General features: G+C 43.0%; 1 protein-coding gene across 3 annotated transcripts in view; it reads left to right on the forward strand.

The window, feature by feature from the left end:
• The first annotated feature begins 1681 nt into the window (after positions 1–1681).
• Positions 1682–27263, forward strand: part of SHROOM4 (shroom family member 4) — a 215017-nt gene continuing 189435 nt past the window's right edge. For 2 of the 3 annotated variants that reach the window (XM_030846648.2, XM_030846650.2), the window contains exon 1: positions 1682–1817. In XM_030846648.2, the coding sequence (XP_030702508.1) occupies positions 1701–1817 (117 nt within the window). In that variant the 5' untranslated portion in view covers positions 1682–1700. The remainder of the gene's footprint in view (positions 1818–27263) is intronic. The other variant, XM_060292275.1, reaches the window with a different exon arrangement.

The following is a 27263-nucleotide window of genomic DNA, read 5'->3' on the forward strand; positions in this document are numbered from 1 at the left end:
TAGTTGATTTACAATGTTGTGTTAGTTTCTACTGTACAGCAAAGTGAATCAGTTATACATATCTAAGGACTTTTAAAAAGCAGGTTATAAACACCAAAACTGCAGTTTTATTAAAGAAAAGTCAGGTCACCATCATATAATGCAGACAGTCCAGGAGGCGGAGAAGAAAGGATTGGGGGAGGGAAGAGAGGCTGTGAGAGAAGTTTCAGTGGCCTGAAGGGGCACACACAGGCTGAAGTGTGTTGAAGAGGCTGTGACAGGTGAGGAAATGGAAGCAAAGAGTGACAACCTTGTCTGCAGAAAGCTGACTGTGGAAGTAAGGGTGTCATGGTGTGTGTTCTTGGCGAAGAAGAAGAAACTGCACAAGAAGAAGGCAAGAGATGGAACAGGCAATAGAGCATTGAGGGGTTCTGTGGAGTCACCACTGAGTTGTCAAAACTTTCCCCGCTACTGGGAAGCTCTTTAAAAACTCACTGGCTGAATATGGCTCCAGAGACAACACCTCAGAGAGGGGTGGTAACCGTGCCCAGGTCAAGACTGAGAAATCAGCCCAAGATTTAGTAACAAATTCACTTTTGGGGACTATTAGTGTGGGTATTTGTTTGGTCTGTTCTAAAAGCTCAGCTCAGACACTACAGCCTCAAGCATGAACAGATGAGCAGAGACGTTCTGACCCCTGTCTAAAAGCCGATTCTTCCAAAAGGCACCACATTGTTAATTGGCCAGCTTATCAATGGATGCTCCTTCCTGTAGGTTTGTTTAGGAGTGAAAACAATACTGCTAGTCATAAACTTTGCTGATTCCTGGCTTGGTCATCTCAGTGGGGCAAGTGCAAGGCCGTGCCAGGAACTCCAGATGACTGGAACATACATGAGCACAGTGCTACCCATAGACGCCAGCACTGAGCCAGGGTGCGGCTGAGCCTGGGCAGGGGGCATCCTCAAAGTGCTTCTTTATTTAAACTATGCTCCGGGGCGATGTTTCATAATGACCCCACACACCTAGCTCATACACACAGAGCAGCCTACACACACAGCCCCACTGTGTTCGCTGGCCTGCTTGCTTGACTTTCCATCCCTCTAGGCAAGGTCCACAAATTAGTAGCTTTGTAACTCTCCCAGGACCCGGTTCTCGGGACCTTCAGAAAAAAAGGCAGTCAGAGAAACATGAACGCGCTAATCGGGAAACCAGCATTTCAGCCCACTCAGCCACGCGGGCCATCCACACTAACGACTTCCACCTCCCCTCGCCTCGGCTGGCTGGAGGGGCGGGGAACTCTGCAGTAAGGAGGAGAACCAAAGAGGGGGGCCTGCCTGAATGAAACAATGTAACAATTGATGTGAAGCCTCGCCTTGCTCCCACTCCCCAGCGATCCTATAGGCGAGGTCCCAGTGACTGCCCCTCCCCATTGCTCCGTTTTCTTGTCCATTACGCGCTATCCCTCCGCCTCTCCTTCTTTCTTTTCTTTTCTTTTTTTTTCCTCCTTCTCCTTTCCCCCCCTCTCTCCCCCTCTCTCCAGCTCCGTGTCATTTCCTCCTTGCGCTCGCTCGCTGCCCGAGCGTCTCCAGCCAGGAGAGTAGGCGGAGCAGGGCGGTGCGGGGTGGCGTAGCGCTGGAGGGCTATGGTGGTGGAGCCGCTGGGGGCGGAGGCAACGTAGCCCCCGCGGAAAAGGAGCCCCGCGGCCCTGAGCCGAGCGGAGGATGGAGAACCGGCCTGGGTCCTTCCAGTACGTCCCTGTGCAGCTGCAAGGGGGGGCGCCCTGGGGCTTCACCCTTAAGGGGGGTCTGGAACACTGCGAACCGCTCACAGTGTCTAAGGTAAGAACTGGCGGCTCTGTCCCAGCGGTGCCCAATTTTGAATGGGCGAGCGGGTGCGCAGGCTGCCGCGGGACGCGGCCCTCAGACCAACTTTGAAACTTGTTCGGTGCTGGGGATGAAAGCCCCGACGTGAAGCATTAGCTACACTGGTGGGGGGGGGGTCTGGCCACCAGCCCCGGCGCGGACACCCCTTCGGGGTGGCGGGAGCGCTGGATGAGAATGCGGCCGGCCCCGGGTTAGAGCCCCGCGCGCAGACACCCTCGGGAGGGCTCGGGGGCCGATTCTGCTCCCCAGTGTCTGGGCGGCTGCTCCCCTCCGTTGGAGCTGGAGGAAGTGGTGGCTGTTGGGGGTTCCTCCTTGGAAGTTCCCGTGCCCCTGCGGGACAGCGACGGGCTGAAGGGACAGGCAAGGCGCCTTGGCACATTTCTTCAAGGCGTCGGTCCCTGGATCGACCGGCGGGTCATTTCGCCCGGGCAGGTTGCGGGGCGAGGGTCCGGTGTGGGAACGGAGATGAGGCATCGGTGGCTTTCGTCAGCCTCACTTCCCACGGCCGGACGCGCGCACATCCATTCAGCCGGTGGGGCGTTGCTGCTGCCGCTTGGGCTCGGCCTTTCCCTCCCGCCGGAGTCCTGCCCCAGCGCTGGCGAGATTTCCTGCACGTTGAGGAGAGTGGAGGAAACTTTTGCGCCATGGAGCGCAGCTGTGCCGCCGCCGCCGCCGCCGCCGCCGCCGCCGCCGCCGCCGCCGCCGCCGCCGCCGCCGCCGCCGCCGCCGCCGCCGCCGCCGCCGCCGCCGCCGCCGCCGCCGCCAGGGTTTGTTTGTTTTAGGAGGCTGTGGTCTGCTGGAAGCCAAGTTGCAGCTGAGGGCAGGGTAGAGGAGCTCTCCCGAGCACTCCAGAATCCCTGAGCAAGCCATCCCCCGGTAGGGGTGAGTGTAGGGGGTGGGGGCCGCGGGGGCTGTAACTGGGAAGAGAGATTTGCAGGACGACTCACCTTGAGGCGCCAGATGGCCAAGGGAGCGAACTTCACGAACTTTATCCTGTTGTGTTTTTTTTGTTTTTGTTTCTCTGAAATGCTCAAATCTGAAAAGCCCTTCCCCTTCCAACCCGCTCAAATTGCAGTTGAGGTGGAAGACGTGGGTTTGGGCTGCAGATAAAAAGATGTGGTTTCTCTGTGGGGAACAAATGTCACTTTATTGTTTTGGCTTCTTAACGTGGGTCACGTCTCAGCAGGGGGTGGCGAATGCCCCCGCCACACCCCCGCGTAACCTGTGCCCCTTTCGCCAGGCACCGGAGCTGCTGGTTAACTTGTAGGGGGTCCTTCAGGCCTTGGGGGCCACACTCTTAGCAATCCTGGGGTGTTGCCATGGGGTGTACCAATCATCTTGAGCGCCTGAGGCAAAACTTTGAGGGGCTGTCAGGGAAACCTGGGATCTTTAGCTTCCCCAAACACCAATAACCAGCCCAGATCTTCACCCAGCACCCCCTTTCCCCATACTAGTCATGTATTTCTAACCAGCCTAAGATTGCTTTGTCACCCACTGTCACGCCATTCCTTCCCCCCCACACACAAGTTACTATCCCTTTCCCTCCAATATTATCCGGAGGGAGTAATAAGCTTTTTTTTTTAAAACACTCTCAAACAACCCCTTTGAGGAGGGGAATCCTGGCCTTCAGGAATTTCTTCTAATCAAACTCCTCCTCTCCCTGCTCTTTCCACCGAGGTCAGAACTGTCTATGCAGCCCTCCATGGTCTGGCAGTTCCCCCCTTTCTTTTTCTCCTGACACCACCCACAGAGTTTCCAGTCTGCCCAGACAACCTGCCTTGGAGAGGTCATTTTTCACCCCTGCCCAGGGCTGACCCATCCTGAGAAGCACCCCAGAGAGTGGTTGCTGCTGTGGTCCTGGATTGTTTTGTGAGCCAGCAGGAACATGGCAAGGGGGTGTTACTAAGTATGGGGCAGCCAACAATTTGTGGTCTGGCTCGGGGATTATTTGAGGGTAGATGAGGGTTTCCTTGGCCAAGCTGTTAAGGAAATGACTCGTGTGTTGAGAGGCAGGGTGCCTTTTAACGACTCCCTTTCTGCTGAATGTACAGTTGACCCCTATTATATATGAAGGATCATTATTACACACATTTGGATATGCAGGGGGTAACATAATTTCTCCCATTTATCCCAGATAGCTTGATTCCTTCCAGTAAAAGCCAGCTATATATAACCTGGTTAGCCCTATTACTGTATAAAGGGGCCATGGCATTTTTGTAAGGTGCAATGGTTGCCTGTATTTTTTTTCTTGCCAAGACAGTATGTGGCATAGTTCATTAATCCCCTTTTAATTTTTCTACCTTAGTTTTGTTTCCCCTTATGCTTCAGAACAATACAGATTTCTTCTTGAAAATAGCTTCAGTCTGTACACATTGGTGGGGATGGGATGGAAGGGTGTACAAAGAGAATTGTATTGACAGATTGAAAACTTGGGTTCTAATCCTTGCTCTGCCACTCACTAGCCCCAGGATCCTGGGTGCATCACTTGCCCTCCCTGGGCTTAGATGTCTTTAAAGAAGACTATGACAGTCTGGTAGCCAATCCTTTATGCCAGTGGTAGGCTCCAAATCTATAATATTTTCTACCACTTGGAGAGTTTATTTTTTTAATTATTATTTTTATTGAAGTATAGTTGATTTACATTTTTGTGTTAGTTTCAGGTGTACAGCATAGTGATTCTTTTTTATTCAGGTTATATTCCATTATAGATTATTACAAGATATTGGGTATAATTCTCTGTGCTATACAGTAAATCCTTGTGGCTTATCTGTTTTATGTATAGTAGTTTGTATCTGTTAATCTCATACTCCTAATTTGTCCCTCCCCCTCTCCCTATCCCCTTTGGTAACCATAAGTTTGTTTTCTGTGTCTGTCAGTCTGTTTCTGTTTTGTATATAGATTCATTTGTATTATTTTTTAGATTCCACGTAAAAGTGATATCATACAGTATTTGTCTTTGTCTGACTTATTTCACTAAGCATTATACTGTCTAGGTCCATCCATGTAGCTGCAAATGGCAATATTTCATTCTTTTTATGGCTGAGTAGTATTCCATTATATATGTGTGTGTGTGTGTGTGTGTGTATATATTACATCTTTATCCATTCACCTGTTGATGGAAACTTGGGTTGTGTCTATGACTTGGCTATTGTAAATAGTGCTGCTAAGAACATTGGGGTGCATGTATCTTTTCGAATTAGAGTTTTTGTTTTTTCCAGCTCTATACCCAGTAGTGGAATTGCTGGATCATATGGTAGTTCTATTTTTAGTTTTTAAAGGAATCTCTATACTGTTCTCCGTATTGGCTGCACCAATTTACATTCCCACCAACAGTGCACAAGGGTTCCCTTTTCTCCACATCCTCTACTTGGAGAGTTTCTCAATTCTTCCGGTAGTACTGCAGTTTGTGAAGGGGCATGGGGCAATACCATTGAGGGATGTATCCAGTCTTGGCGGCCTCCCACCCCAGTGACCTTTTGCACGCCAGCTTGTGTTTCCAGAGTAGGTGAGCACTGGGTTGCAGACACTCCCTGGTGGAGTCTGGGCTCAGGGAGTAGGAGAGGACTGTTTTGGTGACTCCAAATCACTTGTGATGATCTCAGGTCAGGCAGAGACAGAGGTAAGGTGCCAGAACCATGGTAAGAAATATTGGAGAACCTCCTTCGGTGTCATGGGGAAAAACACCTCATGGATCTGATGTGGTGTACATGCTTGGAGATAGCTTGTGGAACAGGTGGAGGCATCTTGGGAGTGGAGGAATTTGAGGAAAGATGATTAGTGGGAAGAGTGCATAGAGTGTGAAAGTGTATTTCATATTTGTTATGGGAGACCCTTTGGATCAGGAAATAATCAGGTTGGGGAAATCATTAGTTCCTATAGGCTCCTATGATTTCCCTGAAAGTAGGGAATTCAGCTGCCGAAGTTGTGGAGACTGGTATAGCCTTCTCTTAACAATTAAGTGACAAAAAAAGAAGAAATGTTAAAAAACAACTATTATTATTGATTATCCCATGTGTTAAGGGATGGTTTATGATTGCCCCATACAGTGTGATGTTCCCAAAGAAATGTGACCAACTAGAGAATTGGGCCCATGCCCTTGGCGTTATTGATTCCTTTGGTTAGCATCTACCTCGTTGACCCAGGGGGCCTGTCTGGATGAAGTGGAGATTCTCTTCTAATCAGACTTGGCTATTTGCTACCTAGGGGTCCCCCTCTACCCCCTCTACAGTGTAGACAGTCATCCATGAAGTTGGCTCCATGCGCTGGAAAAGATCCACTTTGGAGGGTGGGTGACCTTTTCAAGGTTCTGGCGCCAATGATTATGCATCAGATAGGGCCTCTCAGAGGCCTCAGAGATTCAAATTGTATCCTCCTGTGGTGTGTGTGCGTGCGTGCGTGTGTGAGAGAGAGTTGCTAAGCTGTAGTGTAAGATTCCTATACTCATTTTGAGTTCTTGGAAATGTGCCCTGAGGTTGGCTGAGGGTGGAGAAAAGAAAGGGTGGAGACCAATGTGGGGATGCAGGAAAAGGAGAAGGAGGAAAATTGGGGAGAAGGACAAGACATTGCAGAAACTGGCTCACACTACATATTTGCCCTTTTCCTGGCCCATTTTTGGTGGCAGTCTCTATCTGGCACAGTGAAGGAAGTGGATGCTAGTTACTGCCCTGGAACAAAGTAGGGTGGGGTGGGGCAGTAGCCTGGAGGAGGAAGAAGCTTCACCTCCTCCACTTAGTGTGCACTGATGTTGCTATATTATTTTATCCTCTTGGGACCCAAGATTCTATTTGCCAAATGAGGGTCGTTGGCCCATCTTTATTAGCACAGATGATGTGAAAATGAATTGGGCAAACCCTAATTCTGTGTGCCATCCTTAGCCTAGGAAAATGGCAGGACATGCTCTTTGTTTTTATACCCTCCCCCATCCCCACTATGACTTTATTTCTAGAAGAAGTACACAAAGAGGCATTTGAGATTTCAAGAGGACGTGGGTAAAGTCAGATTCAGGCTATCTTGTGGCTGGCAGTAGATTTGGCTGTGACTTTGAGTTCTTGTTGGGTGCAGAGGTAGTGTTATGTGAGAAATGGTAGTTCTATGAAACCTTCTTAGTTATGTTACAGGCCGGGCCCACCCCCAGAACAGGGCTTGGCATTCACAAAGAGACCCTTCATGGGATGTGCTTCTTGAGAGCTTAGTCCAGCCTGGTTATTTAGATGAATCTCCTCCTCATCTCTGCTTCTAGAATCAGCAAAGATGTCTACTACCTCAGTTCCCCAAATGCTCCTCTCTCAGAAAGTAAGCTTTTGGGGACATGGGGTAGGAATCCATCCAGAGAAATACAAAGAAGGTTGGAGGGAGGTAGTAAGGCAAAGAGGGTGGGTGGTATGTCTGGCAACCCTTGGCTGAGCTTTGGGTACACACTACTTTGGGGCCTGCTGGGCTGTCACAACACACCTGGTAACCTATTGCAATCCACACATGTGCTCCCTGAAGTGAAAAAAGGCCAAGCCTATTAGAGGCTTTTCCTTCTCTAAAACCTCAAAGAAAATAATTCAACTCCAGCTGGAAGACACTTGAATGTTGTCCCTTAACCAGAATTCAGATGATTTTGCCCCTTGCTCTCCTCCATCTCCTCCCAGGAATTTTTTTTTTTTAAGAGAAAAGAGAGACTCAGATTTGAGGTTGGTGTTTATGGAGTGATTATCTGGAGGGAACATCAGAATTTTTATAGTTAGGCTTCTTCAGAACCAGGGGACAAAAATATGCTGACCTGTCTGAGAAAAGTTAATGAAGAACAGCAGAGATTAAGTGAAGGGCTGCTCTAACAAAGCACCCTCCTTCCCCGACCCTCACCAAAGGGCAGACTCAACTCAGGCCTGCTAACGGAATGCTGTTCTTTGAGGTGGCTGGAATCACAGATTAGCAGAGTGAGGAGTCACCTGGTCTTAATCTTAACCGATCCATGTGCAGTAGCCCTGAGCTTGTTCTCCTGTGGTCATGGGGGAGCTCACTCCCTTCTTAGCCAGTCCATTTCAGTGTTGAAAAGTTTTGACTGTAGTAGACATCTTTTTCTCAGGTCGAGCTGAAATCATTCTCCATCTACCTATTCTCTATGGGTCCTATATCTCTGCCTTCTGGGACCACACAGAACAAGATGCTTTCTCTTACTTACGACAACCTTTGGGAGGTCTGAAGACAAAGACTGTGTCTCTTTGTCTCATTTTTCTAGGCTAAAGAGCCTTAGCTCTTTCAGCTGTTCCTTACAGGATCTGAGATCCAGCCTCCTCCCACTCTGGATGCACTCCAGCCTGGCCATGTTCCTCTTGAGTTAGGGAGCCCACAGCTGAATGCAGTAACTGAGGAGAGTCTGACCAAAGTTAGGTAGGACCATTCTTTAAAAAAATACAGCTGAAGACCACTTTGGCTCTTTCTGGCATCCATGCCATACGAAGACTCTGTGTCAAGCAAAGCCTTTTAGTGGAAGTATCTGTGCTGCGGCTAAGCCACACCTGCCCAAGGCCTTTACCTAGGCACCTGGGACAACTACATAAGAGATTTAGGAGGGGCACATCTCATCACTCACTATGTAGTTAGAATTGCCCCTAGCCCTGCCCCTAGCCCAGGTCAGCCTTGGAAAAAGTGTTCTAAGGGAGATGATAGGGAAGACATAAGCCATGAATTCCAGGAGCATATATATTTCTACAGAGTTACAGACAAGGAATTTGTATAATAGAAGAAGGAAGTGGCAGTTGGCGAATAGTGTCAAAATCAGACCTCTAGAACATCAGATTGATTTGATTTGATTTTTAACCAACTGCTGGCTTGGAAATTGTAGGAATAACCTCTCTGAACTTAATTTTCCCCTTCTGGAACAAATAGGTGTCTCCAAGATTGAAGATGCTGACCCTATGTGACATACAAGCAGTCTCCAACTTACGGAACCCCTTGGTGGGAATTTAGACACAGCAGTCCCCAGCCCTGTCAGATGTTTATTTCTGTGCACATTGCCACTGGCACTGGCTGCAAATCTCCTATTGTTGCTGCCATTCCTGTGTTCTGAGGTCTTCTGTCTGTACCTGGAATACCCCAAGAGTCGTTCCTTCTGGAGGTCTTGCACTGACAGTCTCGCCCCTCCCCCACACCCTCACATCTACCAGTTTGTCACCTGAGTTGGGCAAATACCTTTTCTTGCTACTGAAGCCCTGATTGGGGAGTGTATTGAAATGGAGCTTAATCTTCATTATCACTGAAGGATGAGAGGCCTGGAGAAGAGAGTTAAAGTCTAGGAAATATGTCCCCCTGACACAGTTATTAATAGTGGCCACGTTCAGAACCGTTCTGGAGAGGCCTCTTTCATCTATAGTGTATCACTGATGAAATTACAGAAACTAACCACCATTTACAATATTCTGTCTATAGGGAACTGCATTCAAAGCTCCAAGCTGCTTATTTACGAAAGGTAATCTTGGAAAACAATCCATAAGTCAGGGACAACAAGTGCTCTAGATATCTCTGTTACATAGATGTAGATGGGTTTGGGGTTTCTACTACTATCACTGCTCAGGTGCTCATATCCTTGATCCTGGGGCCAGATTTGTGTGTACATACAGTGTATGCATCATTAAATTTCTCTCTGAAACTGAACTCCAGGTTTACCTGATTTATCTTGTAATCAGCAAGTGACCCTTTTATATTACTTATGTTGGTACCTAGATCACTTTCACTCGGTTTCTATGAAGGCAATATTTTGTTTCCTGGTGCTCCCCTGAAATTCCTGCTTCAGACAGACTTCAATTAAGTCATTAATGAACAAGTTGAGATATTATTTTTCCCTGCTAAAGACTGCGTTCCAAAGACTGGGATGGGATAGAGGTTTGTTTCCTTACACCCCTTTGCCCTATCCAGTGTAAACAGGCCAAGTGGAAAGATTGTCTTAGGCATTAGTTTTGCAAGGGATGATTCGTTCTTCCTCACATCACACTGGCATGTTTACTTGGGCACATAGCCATCCTGGCTGGGCACTGAAATTGCAAAGATCAAGATGACTCCGTTTCTCAAAGAGACTAACTCCTCCCCATTGACTTCACCTCCACTCCCTCCTCTTTCAGTGCGAGTCTGTGACTACGCCATGCTATGGGATGAGCACTGCCTGGTAGCAACAGAGACAAATTTTCCATGCATCTAGGCTACCCTTCTTTCATGTCCAGTCTTTGGTTCCCAGCCCCCACCCACCAGCACCAAGTTGCTTGAGGCCTACATTTGGGACTGTCTCATTCAAGTGTCACTACTTCTTGGTTCATTCATTGTCTTCCCTGCCCGCTGTCCAAAACCCAGCTTTTTGTTGTTGTTGTTGTTTTTCTTTTTTGGTACAGTGGGCCCTTCTAGTCTGCTGTACCAGTTCTGTCCCTCTTGGCTCAGCCATACTTCCAGTGTGGGGAGGTTGGGGGAGAGAAGTTCACAGAGTTAAGGTTGATAAAGTTTGAAAACTCTCAGCAAATTGGTAGCCGGATCAGGGGGAACTTTTCTCATACTGTGTCTCTCTCTGTCCTGTTTCAGTGGAGGACTGGACCTTTGTCGCATTCCTGATATTCTCTTATCAACTCGCTGAGTAATCTTGGCATGTTATTTCACCTCTCTGTACCCTCCTGTTTCTTCTCAGCCTCTCTGAGGGGCAAGCTTCTGCTTTATTGACGGGATGCTAAGAGCTCCAGGATCTTCGCTCATGAACTAGGCTGTGGAAGTGTAAAGGCTGACTGACAGCAGGCAGTTCTTCCAGGGCTTAGCTTTTCTCCACGCTCCTACTTCCTATGTTTCCAGAAGTGGCTGTTTCCTGGTATGTTCTCAGGGACGGCGTGCCGCATGGTCTGTTAACTTTCACTCAAGTCTTTTAATGTTACATCTGTGAGGAATGCGGGAGGTGGGACTAATTTGACAGGATCAAGGGTTAAGCCCAGTGATGGACAGACCCTTTGTGGTGTCTTCTGGCCCCCACCCTAACGCCACTCAGCAGATTCCCAGCTGTATGGTCTTCTGTCTTCCTGAGCCTCTGGCAGGGAAGTTTTGAATGGTTCTCCTATACTGCCTTTCACGGTCCATCAGAAATTGATTTTTCTTTTGGGGGAGGGGGTTGGGGGTGAGATGAGGTAGACCTGGGAGGAAAGCTCGTTCAACTAGTTATTCTGGAAAGGGGTTAGAGTCTCATGGCTGCTGCCCCATCTTTGCTTATGAGAACATGACAAGCTAAAGCCTTGCCTTTGTTGGGCTGCCTTGCTGCTTTCCATTTCTTTTCGTTTGTATTTGATGTAAGTAAAACCTCCTCTGAAAACTTCTGCAGGTAGGCAGTTTTTGATGGCATATTATCTCTGACTTAGAGGGTGAGGGATGATATCTTGGAGACTCAGGGGAGAGTAAGTATCAGTTCTTGACTCTCATGTTCTTTGAAGGACTTGACTGAGAGTTTGGAGCTCTGTGTTAATTTAAATTTGTAATCAGGGAGTAGCAAGGCAACAGGAGGAAAAGTGGACCAGGCAGGGACCTGGATACTCCACTTGTGTGGTTGTGCCTCATTGGATGGAGGTAATGCCGTTTGGTTGGATCTCAGCAACCTCTTGAACTAAATGGGTGATCCAGGCGTAGATATGGAGGGATAGGAGAGGTAGTGGACCTGCTATGTGGTAAATACTGCTACTTCTAGGTGTTTTACATATATTCTTATTTAATTTTTACAGTAACTCTTTGAGGTAGATATTGATCTCCCCATTGTGCAGATGAGGGGACTGAGGCTCAGGAGAAGTAACAGACTCCATATGGATGAGCTGGCATTCAAATTGACTTCTGTCTGACTCCATATCCCAGACTGTTTCAACACTATCATGTTTACATAGGTGAAAGAAAGAGAGAGAGAGAAAAAGAACTGGATAAGAATATGACAAGGGGTGGGGAATGAGAGAAATTAGAGAAATGTAACTTACTGCAAAAATTGGTACTGTTAACAGTACATGCCAGTCAGGGGTCAGGGTCAAAGGAAAGGTTTTGTTTTGTTTTATTTTGTTTTAAATCTCAAGTCAGGGTAAGAAGTATAAGCTTGGATTCAGAAGACCTGAAGTTCAGTCTTCGTTTTGCTGCTCAATATTTGTGTATGACTGGGCATGTCATTTTCCTCTCGGTGTCTCCATTTCCTCATTTGCAAAATGAAAATAATAAAACTTGCATTTTTTCCCCAGTAGGGAGGGAGATTGATTTTATCTTTTATCTCATATAAATACTAGATGTGTATGTGATTTAAGAAAGGAAAAGCATTCTACAGGTGTCCCTTATTAAGCAGAAATGCTCTTAAGGGAATTCTGAACTTAAAAAATTAAGTGTATGAAGTTACCAAATCTTTGGAAGTTGTATGAAATGGCAGGACATCTTTAATGTGACGTTTGCTCCTGGCAGAAGTTGGAGGACCAGACATGATTTCTGGCTAATGTTTGAAGAGACAGCAATTTGAAAGGCTGTGCTAAGCCTTGTTTGGCTCCTACCTAAGAGCTCTCAATTAAGCCTCCAATCAATCAATCAGTCCACCAGTCAACACGTTATTTGTTGAACACTTTGTAAAGTGCCTTACCCTAAACTAGAGAATACAAGAGATAGCCACCATGGAAGACCTGTTCCCTGGAAATGACAGTTTTGTTGAAGAGAGGCACTACTGCAAGCCTGGGGAACAAAAACCTTAATTTAAGTGCTGAAACCATGGGCTAGGATCTAAGAGCAACATTTTAAAAAATTTATTGAAGTATAGTTGATTTACAATGTGTTAATTTCTGCTGTACAGCAAAGTGATTCAGTTATACATATACATACATTCTTTTCATATTCTTTTCCATTATGGTTTATCACAGGATATTGTATATGGATCCCTGTGCTATACAGTAGGACCTTGTTGTTTATCCATTCTGTATATAATAGTTTGCATCTGCTGATCCCAAACTCCCAATCCATCCCTCCCCGACCCCCCCTTGGCAACCACAAGTCTGTTCTCTATGTCTGTGAGGAAGAGCAACATTTATTCAGTGAGAAGAGATTTCATTGCAGGCTGATGTGGTTAGGGAGCTTTGTGGAGAAAGGAAGAATTGAAGCTAGACCTTGAGGGCTATACAGGATTTAGGTAGGTTGGGGAGGAAGAAAGGCATTCATTCCAGTTAGTACAAGTGCTGCATGTCCTAAGGACTCAGGCGACAGGCCAGTTGGTTCACCCCCACAGTGAACTAAGAGTATGAGCTCCCCAAGGGCCAGGTATGTGTGGTTTCTTCATTTATTCACTTATTAATTCATGCATTAAATTTATTGAGTGCCTGTTCTAGGAGCTGAGCTATACTTCCTATGGCCTGTGAAACCAGTGCACAGCCCCACGAACGTCACTTTTATTTGCTTTCTAAAAATACTTTCATAGTGCGTACCTTGGACCAGGCACTGGTTTTCTATTTTAACACATATTAGCTCCTTTATCAATCCCATTTTGCAGATGAGGAAATTGAGGAATAGAGAGGTTAGGTAACTTGCCCAATGTGATACTGCTTGTGTGGCTGGATAAGTGGATCAGTGAGGATCTGCTTGAGTAATGAGACATAAGGGTGAATGGATTTGAGCCAGTTATTCTGAAGAACCCAGAACATTGGGCTATAGGATGGATTCAGGTTGGAAGTATGTAGCCATTTTGTTGTTTTTTGGAGGATTAGAGTTAAAGTATTAAAAATAAAGCATCTAACACAGTACCAGCCATATAACTGCTTACACAAGGAAAGACCTGTACTGAACAATTGGAGATGGCATTATAAAGGAATCAGTCATCTTGGCAACGTGCTGACTGTTGTTAACACATTAGCAAGTTGCCAGAGGTTGTGGTAATATACACCATTTGGATCTGAAGAAATGAGGGAGAGGCAGGAGTTAGAGGTGAATCCAGTATTTCTAATCTAGAAGGCTCTAGGTGGTGACGGAGATTGGGAGGGCTAACCAGGTTTAGTTAAGTTTTGGATCTTCTGAGACCATAGGACCATCAGGGAAAGGAGTTCCATAGGCAGTTCAGAAAAAGAAAAAGAATTTTATTTAAGGCCACTGGTCAGTTAAAACAACAAATCATTATTTTAGGAACATAGTGGTTAACACAGATGATTTACTAATCTGCTGATTGTTGTGGAAATGACTTAATTGCCAGACAATCTCATGCCCCAACAGACATTGGAACAGGCCTGCATTGTTATTTAATGGGCTTTTCTGGTCATAGTTTGGTCTTGCTATCTCCTCCAATCTGCAGGCTGCCTAGTCACCTGAGGTATTACTGGCTGAAGTTCTTTCTGTCTAACTTAGTACTTTCAAGTGATGGGGAAGTCCAAAAATCAAACAAACAAAAAATAGAAGAAGCTGTCAAAACGCCAAAGTTCAGACATGAAGCTGGAAATGTTAAAAGATTCGAGGCTGTTAAAAAACATCAGTTGTCTTGCCAAGATATTTAAAGATTGTTTTCGCTATATGAAAAGTAAAATGTGGAGGCTTCGTAAGGCAAACTCCACTGGAGTTTCAAGTCTGGATTGCCTTTTTGTTGTTAGTAGTTTTATGCTCTCTGCATGGGGGAGTATTATTAATCTGTGAATATCATTGTTCATATTTCTGCAGTAGCATTGGTTCTTAAAATGTGACCTTTGAAAAAGCATTGTTAAACTTGCAAATATGATTTAATTGTTTTCAGTGGTGTCCTCACCGTACTTTCATCCTGAATTTTATATTAAAATAAAAAAGAAACTAACACAACATTGTAAAGCAACTATACTCCAATAAAAATTAATTAAAAAAAGGAAATAGGGATTTACTTCACAAATTCATTGGCTGCAAATCTGGCTGGAAAACATCACTTTATTATTAAGAGACTTCTGCACATTTGGAGTGATTATCTGACCCAAACCCTAGACTGGATGTCCTGTATACTTACAGAAAATTCTCAGGAAATGTTAACTTTCCTACCTCCTTCCTTCTTAGATTTGCTTTCTAGATCCATTACTTTTTTTTGTACAGCATCACATGCTTTTCTGCATGGTGAAAAACTGAAATTCAGAATGTTGTAAAGATGCTTGTGCCATGGAACTTGGTCTCTTCACTCCCTCCCTCCTCGTAGACAAAACTCATTTCATGCTAAAAATCTAATGGGCACGTGGGTTCGCTTTACCTAACTCTGACCAGGTGAAATAGCTTGTAATTTATATTTGAAACTGATTTGAGTATCTAGCTGCTGGGGGTGTTTTTGTGAAAAAGGCTTACCCAAGTGCTCGGGCTTTTTTTTTTTTTAACATCTTTATTGGAGTATAATTGCTTTACAATGGTGTGTTAGTTTCTGCTGTATAACAAAGTGAATCAGCTATACATATACATATATCCCCATATCTCCTCCCTCTTGTGTTTCCCTCCCACCCTCCCTATCCCACCCCTCTAGGTGGTCACAAAGCACCAAGTGCTGGGGCTCTTGCAAGAGCCAGCTTGCCAGTTTGTCTCTGCTGTGTGAGTGCTGGTGGGAGGATGATACTCTCCCTCTCTGGATGTAAAGGGTTAAATATGTAATTTTCATGTTTTCCCATGCCTTTGGCTGGAGAAATGTGCAGTGTTCTGAAACCTGCCCAGGCCCTGCACATATTGTATCTGCTTAAGGAAGGTTTTGGCTCTTAGCCCTTCTCAGCTGCATTAGGGTTCAGGTTTCATCCTTCTCCCCTTCCAGCCACTAATAAAAGCCAAAAGAATTAAGAATCAGGGAGAGTTAATTCCCACTGCTAAGACCCAGGTGGGGCCCTTCCACCTCCCATCCCAGCTTCTAGGTTAGAGCCCTAATTTAGGGCTGAGCTCTAGTCTAAGCCTGTAAGTGACAGTGATCTGGAACAGGCCCCAGAAAAGCACTTGACAATCAGGTTTTGACTTATGTTGGCATCTCTCTCTCTCTCCCCCCCCCTCTCCTGCCTCCCCCCTCCCTCTCTCTCCCTTCTCCCTTTCCCCTCCAGCTCCTCTGTTGGGATCTTAGAAGAGACCAGGGGCCAAGCCAACCGATGCTATTACAGAAATGGAAATGATGTATCATAGTTCATTTCTTCTAAACTGGGAGTTTGGGATGAAGCTTCTACTTTTTTCTTAAGTTCCTGACCCAGCTTCAGTACAACATTAGGAGTCTCATTCAGAATAAGAAATGTCATTGATATCTCACCCAGCTTAAAAGAGATGCATAGTAATGAGCTCTGAAATTGTGAGCTCAGACAGAGAAGGCAGCTTTGAAGGAGGATCTTGCAAGAGCTGGGACAGGCAGGAAGAAGCCTCCTTCTGGAACAACTACACTATTGTAGTGGCCTCTTCAATGGTTTCCCTCCCTTTGATCATCCCCCCTCCCACTTAAAATTATTTAATATTTCCCTGCTACCTCCAAAATAGAGCCCAAACTACTTTAGCCTGGTGTAGGGACCATTGTCCACTGGGCTCGAGTCTTACTTTCTAGCATTCCTTCCAGGACCCAAATTCTCAGGCAGAGTCTTTTCCTCTCCACTCCCCCCACCAACACACCTGGGAAGTTCTGTCCTCCAAATTTCCCATCGCGATGTTCTTTGAGTGGCTCGGCTTCATATTGCCGACTCAGAAGGCCTGCTCCCTTCTCCCCTCCCCTCCCACTTGGGCCTAACCTTCAAGCCCTACTCTATGCCCCAAGCGCATCATCTCAGTCTGCTCCTGGTGGATGTAATCTCTCCCTTTTTGGAATGCTGGACTTCTGATTTTCCAGTAGAAATTTTTGGGGACTTTGACTGCCCTGTGTCTGGTTTGCTGGACCAAAATCTTCTAGAGGACAATGGCTGTGTCTTCTGTATCTTTACTATCCTCAGCACAGAGCAGAGCAGATTCTCCATAATGGTTTGCTGAAAGAGTCAAGCAAAACTTTTGTACTCAGTAACTGGTCACGTCCCCCTTTCTTCTCCCCATTACAAATGAGAAAGCGAATATGACTTGAAGAGCTGGATATATTAACCGAGTTTTCCAGTCTTTCTGAGAAACCTAGTAAGTGGGGTGAGCCTTGAATGACAGACACATACGAGCTTGGGACAGAGGGAACGAATAGAAGGAAGTAGTGGTACAGGTGGACATGGAGAGGGATCCCAGGTGCAACCCTGGATGAGAGGGGAGAGGGCGGCAGTGGAGGCTAGGGTCATCTACCTGCTTGTCCAAGAGCTGCCTCGAGTTGCGTTTGCAGTGGTTGGGTTTCTTGCCGCTGCAACTCCTGTGCGTGAGCTGTGTTCCTGAGGCTTGCATGTGGGAGAGGCCTGCTGGCTGATGATTACAGCATTCCCTTGCTGTTGGGAAGCGTTGCTGCGAGACTCTTAAAACAGCAGCCACCCCTCTTGTTGCTATGTGTTCAGGGAGGGCAGAGTGTGAGGCTTCTGCCTGAGTCAAGTGTTTCATTGCTTCAGCTGAAGCAATATGAACCTACTCTGTGTGTGTGTGTGTGTGTGTGTGTGTGTGTGTGTGTGTGTTCACTTTTGCTTAAGCAAGTCCTAACGTGTTCTGTCTGACTAGCCTTGGATGTGAGTCACCGTCTGGTATTTATACCCAGTGCCTTAAGTGTCCTTATTATTTGACCATGACATTCCTTTTCTCACTGTTTTACTCAAAGCTGAGAATGCTGAAAAAGGCCAAAAGGAACCTTCTCCGTCCCCCTTCCTAATGGGGGTCTCATCTAATTGGCAGCTGTCTCTGTGGAAGTCAGTTAGGTTATGTCAGAGCACTAAAGGAAACACATCAAAACTCACACTGGCAGTACTGTGACAGTTTAAGATACACTGTGGGGTCTTCTCTTAATTTGTTCCTGCCCAGACTAGTGCTAGAGAGTTTGATTGCTGGAGCAAACTTTAGGAACAGGCCTCGAAAGAGACCCCAGGGAAATGTTTATCCTCATCAGGATCGCATAGTAAGTTTGCAACGAGTACAGCAATCTGAGAAAGTCTTAGAGGAGATAATTCAGTCTTTGCAGGCGTTGGTGGAGAAACAGAATGTTAGCTTGCTCCTCACTGCTGTTCCCATTAAGGTCCTTCTGAAGTTGACAATTTTGTCTTGGGAGGGTGCTCTTAGAGTGTGGGAATGTTAACCCCATCAGGGGCACTGTTGTTATCAAAAGGACAGAGCCTCAGAGAGGAAGGACACGATTGCTAGCATGGTCATTTGGAGGCTAGGCAGGCGGTAAATCATTTGAGAATGAACTAAAAGTTCAAAGGGCAGGAGGGAATGCTTTGGGTGACCTCATAGGTGTGTGAAAAATCAAAGGGATAGCTGATGTGCTTTTATTTTTTGAGGGCTGGTTCGAAGGAGCAAGAGAATGGAAGTACACAGTAGGAAATTGGCGTCACTATTTTCATGTGCTTGGGAGTCAACTCTGGGATGGGGATGATCAAAGCTACCATTGATTAACTGCCAATTACATTCTGGGAATTTTATGTGCATAATCTCTAATCTTATCACTACTGTAAATTGATAGGATTCCTATTTTACAGATGAAAAAAAGAGGCTCAGAGAGGCCAAACAACATTCTCAAGGTAACAAAGCCAATAAGTGGTACAGCTGTGCTTTGAACCCAGCTTGGCCCGACCCCAAATCCTATGCTTGTCCCACTATACTTTGGAATTTTGTGTCAAATCCTCTTTTTGTGCCTCACGTTCTCTTTCTAATACCAATATTAACTATTCCTCTGCCCACGTTCTGTGTGCCATAGCATTGGAGAAGAGGCAGGTCACACAGACCAGTCATTCCCAAGCTTTCCTGGAAAGTTTTTAAATATGTGAATTAGACTCTCAGGATTAAACAATATGGTGTTTGATATGTACTTAGTAGTGTCCCTATTCTAAGAGGCAGAAATTGAGGCTGAGAGAGTTTCCAAAATCCATTGGACCTGTAAGTGGCAGAGCTGGTATTCAAAATTCAGATTTTAGAGTGCCTTTTCTTCCCAATGCCCATGATGTGAGATGCTCTCACACTGGGACAGGGGAAGTGATAAACAAAAAACTCTTAAACTGTCTGATGGACAGTGTCTACTTGAATAACTTTTCTCTTTTTTTTATCTCAAACCCCAATATATCAAAAACGGAACTTGTTATCTTCCCCTTGCCAAACAGGCTCTGTCCTTGGCCTCCTGCCTCCCACTTAGCCAGCATTGACATCTTGGAGTCACTGCTTATTCATCCTCTATATCCAATCAATCATCACATGCTGTCAGTCCTTCTTCCTTCAAAATAGCCCTCATATCTACTCCCTTCCTTTCAAATCCTGCTACTCCCACTCTCTTCCAAACCCTTATTTATTTCTGGATTTCTGGATTCCTGGCTGGCTTCCCCGCCTCTAGGCTCACCCCTTTAAAATTTACCCACTTCCTCTATCTGAGAATTTTAATTTCCTTGTCTGTACAGTGAAGAAGCTGAACTGGCTGGTTGACCTTTGCCGTTCTTTCCAGCTCTGATATTCTAGACCAGCAAACCCGCCATTGACTCTCTTGTACTGCCCTCTCTCACTTGAACAGTTGCTCTGGCTCTATGCTTAGTCTTGCATAAAACTCTCCTCCATATTGTTCCTAGCATCTTTATCTGAAATCAACTTACAGTTGAAAGGAATCTTTGAGGCCTTTCAAGTTGGCCAACACTGACCCACTGCCTGACTGCCATTTATGACACCCTTGACTTTGGTTGACCAGACTGTGCTTGAACCCTTCTGTTGATGGTAAAAACGCTCTCACAAGCCAGCTCTTTGCACTGTCAGGCAGCTAGAGTTGTAAAAATCTCCTACCACAAATTGACAACAATTACTCTGCCTTTATGGCACTCTATTATTCAAAACTTTCTTCATTTTGATTTAAGTACCAACCCCTCAAGTTTGGCAACCCAAGTTCTCCATAATATGGCTTCTACCTTCTCTCCTAGCCTTAAATCCTGGATACTTCCTTTGCACTTCCTCCAAAAAAAAAAGGCTGACATTCGTCGCACACTTACTGGATGCCAGACACTGTTCTAAGTCATTTTACATGTATTATCTTATTTAATCCATACAGCAACCATATAAATTCCTATTGTTCTTCCCCATTTTGCAGAGGAGGAAAATGAAGCATATGGAATTCTAAATGATTTACACAAAGTCTCACAGCTAGTAACTGGTAGAGCTAGGATGTTCATCCAGAAGGGCTGTTTTGAGACCCCATGTCTATAACCCCTGCCATACACAGTAAGCCCCAAATGTGACAATTCACAATTTCCTAAACATACCCAGTGCTTTGTTCATTATCTTCTTTCAACACCTTCTTAGTCCTATCTACCTGACTAAACCTTGCCTATTCTTTGAGGCTCAACACAAATTATACTTCCTTCTGGTACCATTCTACTCTATCTTCCATCCCTCCATTCTTCTTCAATTTTCCTCCCATAAAATCCTTACAGTTTTCTTCATGTATCTGCTAGAGCTCATCATGTTCTTTCTAATGAGCAGTGTGAACCTGTTTTATATTCCTCATGGAGATTTTTTTTCATATTTTAAGTTTATATGAATTTTGCTTTCTGAATCTGGTTTCTTTCTTCAGCTCAAAATTTCATTTCTCTCATTGCCCTGTAGTTTGTACATTTGTTCCCAAGTACCATCAGTGACAGGGACAAAAACCAAACAGTTCAAGCATTGCCATCTGTAGAAATATTTTATAGTATATATTGCATAGTAATGTAATTTATATATGTATTACTTTTATATTACATTTATAAAATGTAATATGAATTTTATATATTATATTTATTATATACTATAATATTAATTATATATTATATTAAATATTTATTTATTTAAACTGAGAGCTGAATGAGGAGCAACCTAAAAATAAGGAAGGATTTTCTTAGAGCCTCTATTCCCAATATGACTGCCTTAACATTTATTACTTCTCATTTTCCCTCTTCCTAGCCCTTAACATTTTTTGCTATACTATCTACAAAGTGATATAAATTTTGCTTTTTTACATCAATGGATAGATGGATGGAAGGATAGATACTTTGCCACTTGATCTAGAGATTGTGAGTGTGTGTGTGTGAAGTGTTGGGGGAGTAGGTGGTGGTGGTGGTTGTTGGATGGTTGGAGGTAGATGCTAAGAAAAAACCCTTAATTTTCCCCCCAGCTTTATTGAGATATGATTGACAAGTAAAATTGTACATATTTAAAGTGTACAATGTGATGATTTGATACATGTACACTTTTTTGGTGAGAACCCTTTCTTTTTTTCTTTCTTTTTTTTTTTTGCGGTACGTGGGGCTCTCACTGTTATGGCCTCCCCCGTCGCGGAGCACAGGCTCCGGACGCGCAGGCTCAGCGGCCATGGCTCACGGGCCCAGCCGCTCTGTGGCATGTGGGATCTTCCCGGACCGGGGCACGAACCCGTGTCCCCTTCATCTGCAGGCGGACTCTCAACCACTGTGCCACCAGGGAAGCCCATGAGAACCCTTAAGATCTACTCTCTCAGCAAATTTTAAGTATGCAATACAGTATTATTAACTATAGTCACAATGCTGTACATTAGATCCTCAGAACTCATTCATCTTATAACTGAAGGTTTGAACCCCTTGACCAACATTCCATTTCCCCCACGCCCCATCCTCTGTCAATGACCATTCTACTCTCTGTTTCTATGAGTTTGACTTTTATTTTTAGATTCCACATATAAATGATACGAGGCAGTATTTGTCTTTCTTTGTCTGGCTTGTTTCAATTAGCATAATGCCCTGCAGGTTCATCCGTGTTGTCATGACACTTTCTTTATCCATTTATCTGTCAATGGACACTTAGGTTATTTCCATATCTTAGCTATTGTGCATAATGCTGCAATGAACATGGGAGTGAAGATATCTCTATGAAATACTGATTTCGTTTCCTTCAGATATATTCCCAGAAGTGGGATTGTTGGATCATATGGTGGTTCTGTTTTTACTGTTTTTGAGGAACCTCCATAATGTCTTCTATAATGGCTATACCAATTTATATTCCCACCAACAGTGTACAAGGGTTCCCTTTTCTCCACATCATTGCCAACACTTATCTCTTGTCGCACCTTTTCATGTACCTACTGGTCCTTTGTATATTCAGATCCTTTGCCCATTTTAAATTGGGTTATTTGTTTTTGTTTTTGTTTTGCTATTGAGTTCCTTATATATTTTAGATATTAACCCATTATTAGATATATGGTTTGCAAATATTTTTCTCCTACTCTGTAGTTTGCTTTTTTACCCTGTTGATTATTCCCTTTGCTGTGCAGAAGCTTTTTAGTTTGATGTAGTCCCACTTGTTTAGTTTTGCTTTTGTTGCCTGTGCTTTTAGTGTCATTTCCATGAAATCACTGCCAAAACCAATGTCATGAAGCTTTATCCCTGTTTTCTTCTAGGAGTTTTATGGTTTCAGGACTGTAAGTCTTCAATGCATTTTGAGTTTATTTTTGTGAGTGGTATAAGTGATAGGTTCCATTCTTTTGCATGTGGATATTCAATTTTCCCAAAAGCATTTATCGAAGAGGCTATCCTTTCCCCATTGTGTGTTCTTGGCACCCTTGTCAAAGATTAGTTGACTGCATGTGCTTGGATTTTGGTGGGCTCTCTATTTTTATTTTGTTGGTCTGTGTTTTTATGCCAGCATCATACTGTTTGGACTACTATAGCTCTGTAATATAGTTTGAAATCAGGAAGTGCAATACCTCCAGTTTTGTTTTTCTCTCTCAAGATTGCTTTGTTATTTAGTGTCTTTTGTAGTTCCATGTGAATTTTAGGATTTTTTTTCTATTTCTGTGAAAGTTGTCACTGGAATTTTGATAGGAGTTGCATTCAATTTGTAGATTGCTTTGGGTAATATAAATGTTTTATCAATATTAATTCTTACAATCCAAGAACATGGTATATCTTTATGTTTGTGTCTTCAATTTTGTGTTTTTTTTTGTTCTTGTATATTCAGCTTAGTTATTCCTTTTTTTCTTAAAAAATTGAAGCATAGTTGATTTACACTATTGTATTAGTTTCACAAGTATAGCAAAGTGATTGTTTATATACATATTTTTTTCAGATTATTTTCCATTATACATTATTACAAGATATTGAATATAGTTCCCTGTGCTATACAGTAAATCCTTGTTGTTTACCTATTTTATATATAGTAGTGTGTATCTGTTAATCACATACTCCTAATTTATCCCTCCTCCCCTTTTCCCTTTTGTAACCATATGTTTGTTTTCTATGTCTGTGAGTCTGTTTCTGTTTTATAAATAAGTTCATTTGTATTATTTTTTAGGTACCACATATAAGTGATATCATATGATATTTGTCTTTCTCTGCCTTATTTCACTAAGTATGATACTCTCTAGGTTCATCCATGTTGCTGCAAATAGCAATATTTCATTCTTTTTTATGGCCGAGTAATATTCCATTTTATATACATATATATGTGTGTGTATATATATCTCACATCTTCTTTATCCATTCATCTGTTGATGGGAACTTGGGTTGCTTCCATGTCTTGACTATTATAAGTGGTGCTGCTATGAACGTTGGGGTGCATGTATCTTTTTGAATTAGAGTTTTTGTCTTTTCTGGATATACACACAGGAGTGGGATTGCTCAATCATATGGTAACTCTATTTTTAGTTTTTAAAGGACCCTCCATACTGTTTTCCACAGTGGCTTTACAATTTATATTTCCACCAACAGTATAGGAGGGTTCTCTTTTCTCCATTTGTGTCTTCAATTTGTTTTATAGTTTTCAGTGCATAGGTCTTTCACTTCCTTGGCTAAATGTATTCTTTTTGATGCTATTGGAAATGGGATTGCTTTCTTAATTTCTTTTTTTTTTAACATCTTTATTGGAGTATAATTGCTTCACAGTGGTGTGTTAGTTTCTGCTTTATAACAAAATGAATCAGTTATACATATACATATGTCCCCATATCTCTTCCCTCTTGCATCTCCCTCCCTCCCACCCTCCCTATCCCACCCCTCCAGGTGGTCACAAAGCACCGAGCTGATCTCCCTGTGCTATGTGGCTGCTTCCCACTACCTATCTATTTTACATTTGGTAGTGTATATATGTCCATGCCACTCTCTCACTTTGTCCCAGCTTACACTTCCCCATCCCCATATCCTCAAGTCCATTCTCTAGTAAGTCTGCATCTTTATTCCTGTCTTGCCCCTAGGTTCTTCAGAACTTTTTTGTTTTATATTCCATATATGTGTGTTAGCATACGGTATTTGTCTTTCTCTTTCTGACTTACTTCACTCTGTATGACAGACTCTAGGTCCATCCACCTCATTACAAATAGCTCAATTTCATTTGTTTTTATGGCTGAGTAATATTCCATTGTATATATGTGCCACATCTTCTTTATCCATTCATCCGATGATGGGCACTTAGGTTGTTTCCATCTCTGGGCTATTGTAAATAGAGCTGCAATGAACATTTTGGTACATGACTCTTTTTGAATTTTGGTTTTCTCAGGGTATATGCCCAGTAGTGGGATTGCTGGGTCGTATGGTAGTTCTATTTTTAGTTTTTTAAGGAACCTCCATAGTGGCTGTATCCATTTACATTCCCACCAACAGTGCAAGAGGATTCCCTTTTCTCCACACCCTCTCCAGCATTTATTGTTTGTAGATTTTTTGATGATGGCCATGCTGACCGGTGTGAGATGATATCTCATTGTAGTTTTGATTTGCATTTCTCTAATGATTAATGATGTTGAGCATTCTTTCATGTGTTTGTTGGCCTTAATTTCCTTTTTAGATAGTTCATTGTTAATATATAGAAACACAACTGATTTTTGTATGTTGATTTTTTTTCTTGCAGCTTTACTGAATTTGTTTTTCAGTCCTAACAGTTTTTTGGTACAGTCTTTAGGATTTTCTATATATAACAAAAGGTCATCTGCAAACAGAGATAGTCTTACTTTTTCCCATCCAACTTGGATGCCTTGTATTTATTTTTCTTTCCCAGTTGCTCTGGCTAGGACTTCCAGTTCTATGTTGGGTAGAAGTCTTGAGAGTGAGGAACCTTGTCATGTTCCTGATCTTAGAGGATAAGCTTTTAGCTTAATATTTACTACTTCTCATCTTCCCTCTCCCTTACCCTTAACATTTATTGCTATGCTATCTAGAAACTGATATGAATTTTGATTTTTCACATAGATGTATGGATAGATACTTCACCACTTGAACTTGTAAAATTTAGTGTGTGTGTGAGAGAGAGTGTGTGTGTGAAAAATAGAGATAGAGAGAAAGAGAGAGAGAGAGTGGTGGCGGTAGTGGTGGTGGTGGTAGAGTGGTTGAGGGGGTGATTCTTTTTGGAGCAGAAAGTTTCCATGTTTTCTGTGCTAATAAAGCCCCTTTAAAATGCTACATCCTACACAACTTCCTCCTTCCCCTCCCCTCCTCTCTTCTTTCTTCCCTCTTCTCTCTTTCCTCCCTTCTTTTGGTAGTTATTGTGGTTTCCCATTGGTATTTTGTAAATGATTTCCATCTGAAGTTTCTGAGTTCTCTACTTGAGTGAGATATGCTTATCTAGCATGTTAGACAAGAACATGATTTACTACCCAGACAGACTAATTAAATGGGTAACACATTGGTCTCTACAGGATCAGGATACTTTTGCTAATTCCCTGTGTGTACCAATTTAATTACATTTCAGAAGTCAGAAAAATTTAAGTAGTTCCAGTTGCAGTGTTCCAGTTCACTAAGCATTAACTATAAATCACTAGTGGGTACTTCAAAAAAAATCTGTTGATGGATTGGCTGGTATTTTACATGAGTATAAGCCACCTAACCTAAGGGTCTCTAAGTTTGTTTTGCAAAGTTAAAAACGTGCTCTTGATATCTCTCTCTGGCCCCATAATATCTTTGTCAATCCCCACCCTATCCCTATACACCTTTCATAGGGCCCCCTTTTCTTCTCCCTTCATATTTTTCAACAGACTGTTTAAGGGAGTCATAGACTGGTTGTGATTATTACTGAACCATATAGGAACCACACATCTTCTTTTTTTCTTCTTCTACTTTCTTGAATTATGGTTATGTCTTCCTAAATGAATTTTTTTAAAAAACAACCAATACTAGTTTTTAACTATTGAAGAACTTATTAGCAAGTAGCCCAGTCTTAATTTCGTCATCCAGTAAAGCCCAAGTTCATAACCCCTCTTTTTTTCTTTTCTTTCAGCTAACACCTGAAATCTGTTCTATAGGAGGGAGATACTAGTTATTGCAGTATATATTAGTGTGCAGCCTTCATGACCCCTTATTTTTTTTGACTAACAATTTTTCTGGATTAGAAGGGTCTGGGAGTCATTATTTAGTCTCTTTTCCAGAATTAACTACATATACTGTGTAAAGTTTGGCTACAAAATAAGCATACTTATTTTTGTTTGTTTGGGAAATCAGTCCCTATTTTACAAGTATGTTAACTATTGCGTTGAGGCAAATTTGACTTGATTTTATATTTTACACATTTATCAAACGATAATTGATGTATAAGAAATTATACATGTATAAATGCCTATACAGTTTGATGAATTTTGACAATGCCTATGAAACTATCACCATAATAAAGGTAATAAACATATGATTCACCTCCAAATCCACCATAATCCACCTCCATTACTCCCAGACAACTACTTTCTATCACTATAGTTTGCATTTTCTAGAATTTTATATCAATAGGATCATTTAGTATATATTTTTTGTCTTCCTTCTTCACTCAGTATAAATATTTCTACATTTTTCCATGTTCTTGCATGTATCAACAGTTTACTCCTTTTTATTGCTGAGTAATATTCGATTGCATGAATATACCACAGTTTGCTTATCCATTCGCTTGTTGTTGAACATTTGGCTTGTTTCTGGCTATTATAAATAAAACTGCTGTGATCATTCATGTATAAGTCTTTGTGTAAACATATACTTTCATTTGTCTTGGTTAAATCTACAAGTAGAATGACTGTGTCATATGGTAGATGTATATTTATCATTTTTAAAAGCTGCCAAATTATTTTCCAACATGGTTGTAAATATCTTACACCAGTAGTGTAAGAGAGTTCCATTCCATACCAATACTTATTATGGTCATTTAAAAAAATTTAGCCATTCTAGAAGGTATGCATTGGTATTTCTTTGTAGTTTTAGTTTATGTTTTTATAATGATTAGCGATGTTAAGCATGTTTTTATGTGCTTATTTGCCATATGTGTATCTTCCTTGGTGAAGTGTCTATTTAAATCTTTTGCCTATTTTTATTAGTTTTTCTCTTCTGATATTGAGTTGTAAGAGTTCTTTATATTCTAGATACAAGTCCTTTGTTGGGTATATGTGATTTG

Source organism: Globicephala melas, chromosome X (genome assembly GCF_963455315.2).
Source record: "Globicephala melas chromosome X, mGloMel1.2, whole genome shotgun sequence".
In the NCBI taxonomy this organism is placed as follows: Eukaryota; Metazoa; Chordata; class Mammalia; order Artiodactyla; family Delphinidae; genus Globicephala; species Globicephala melas.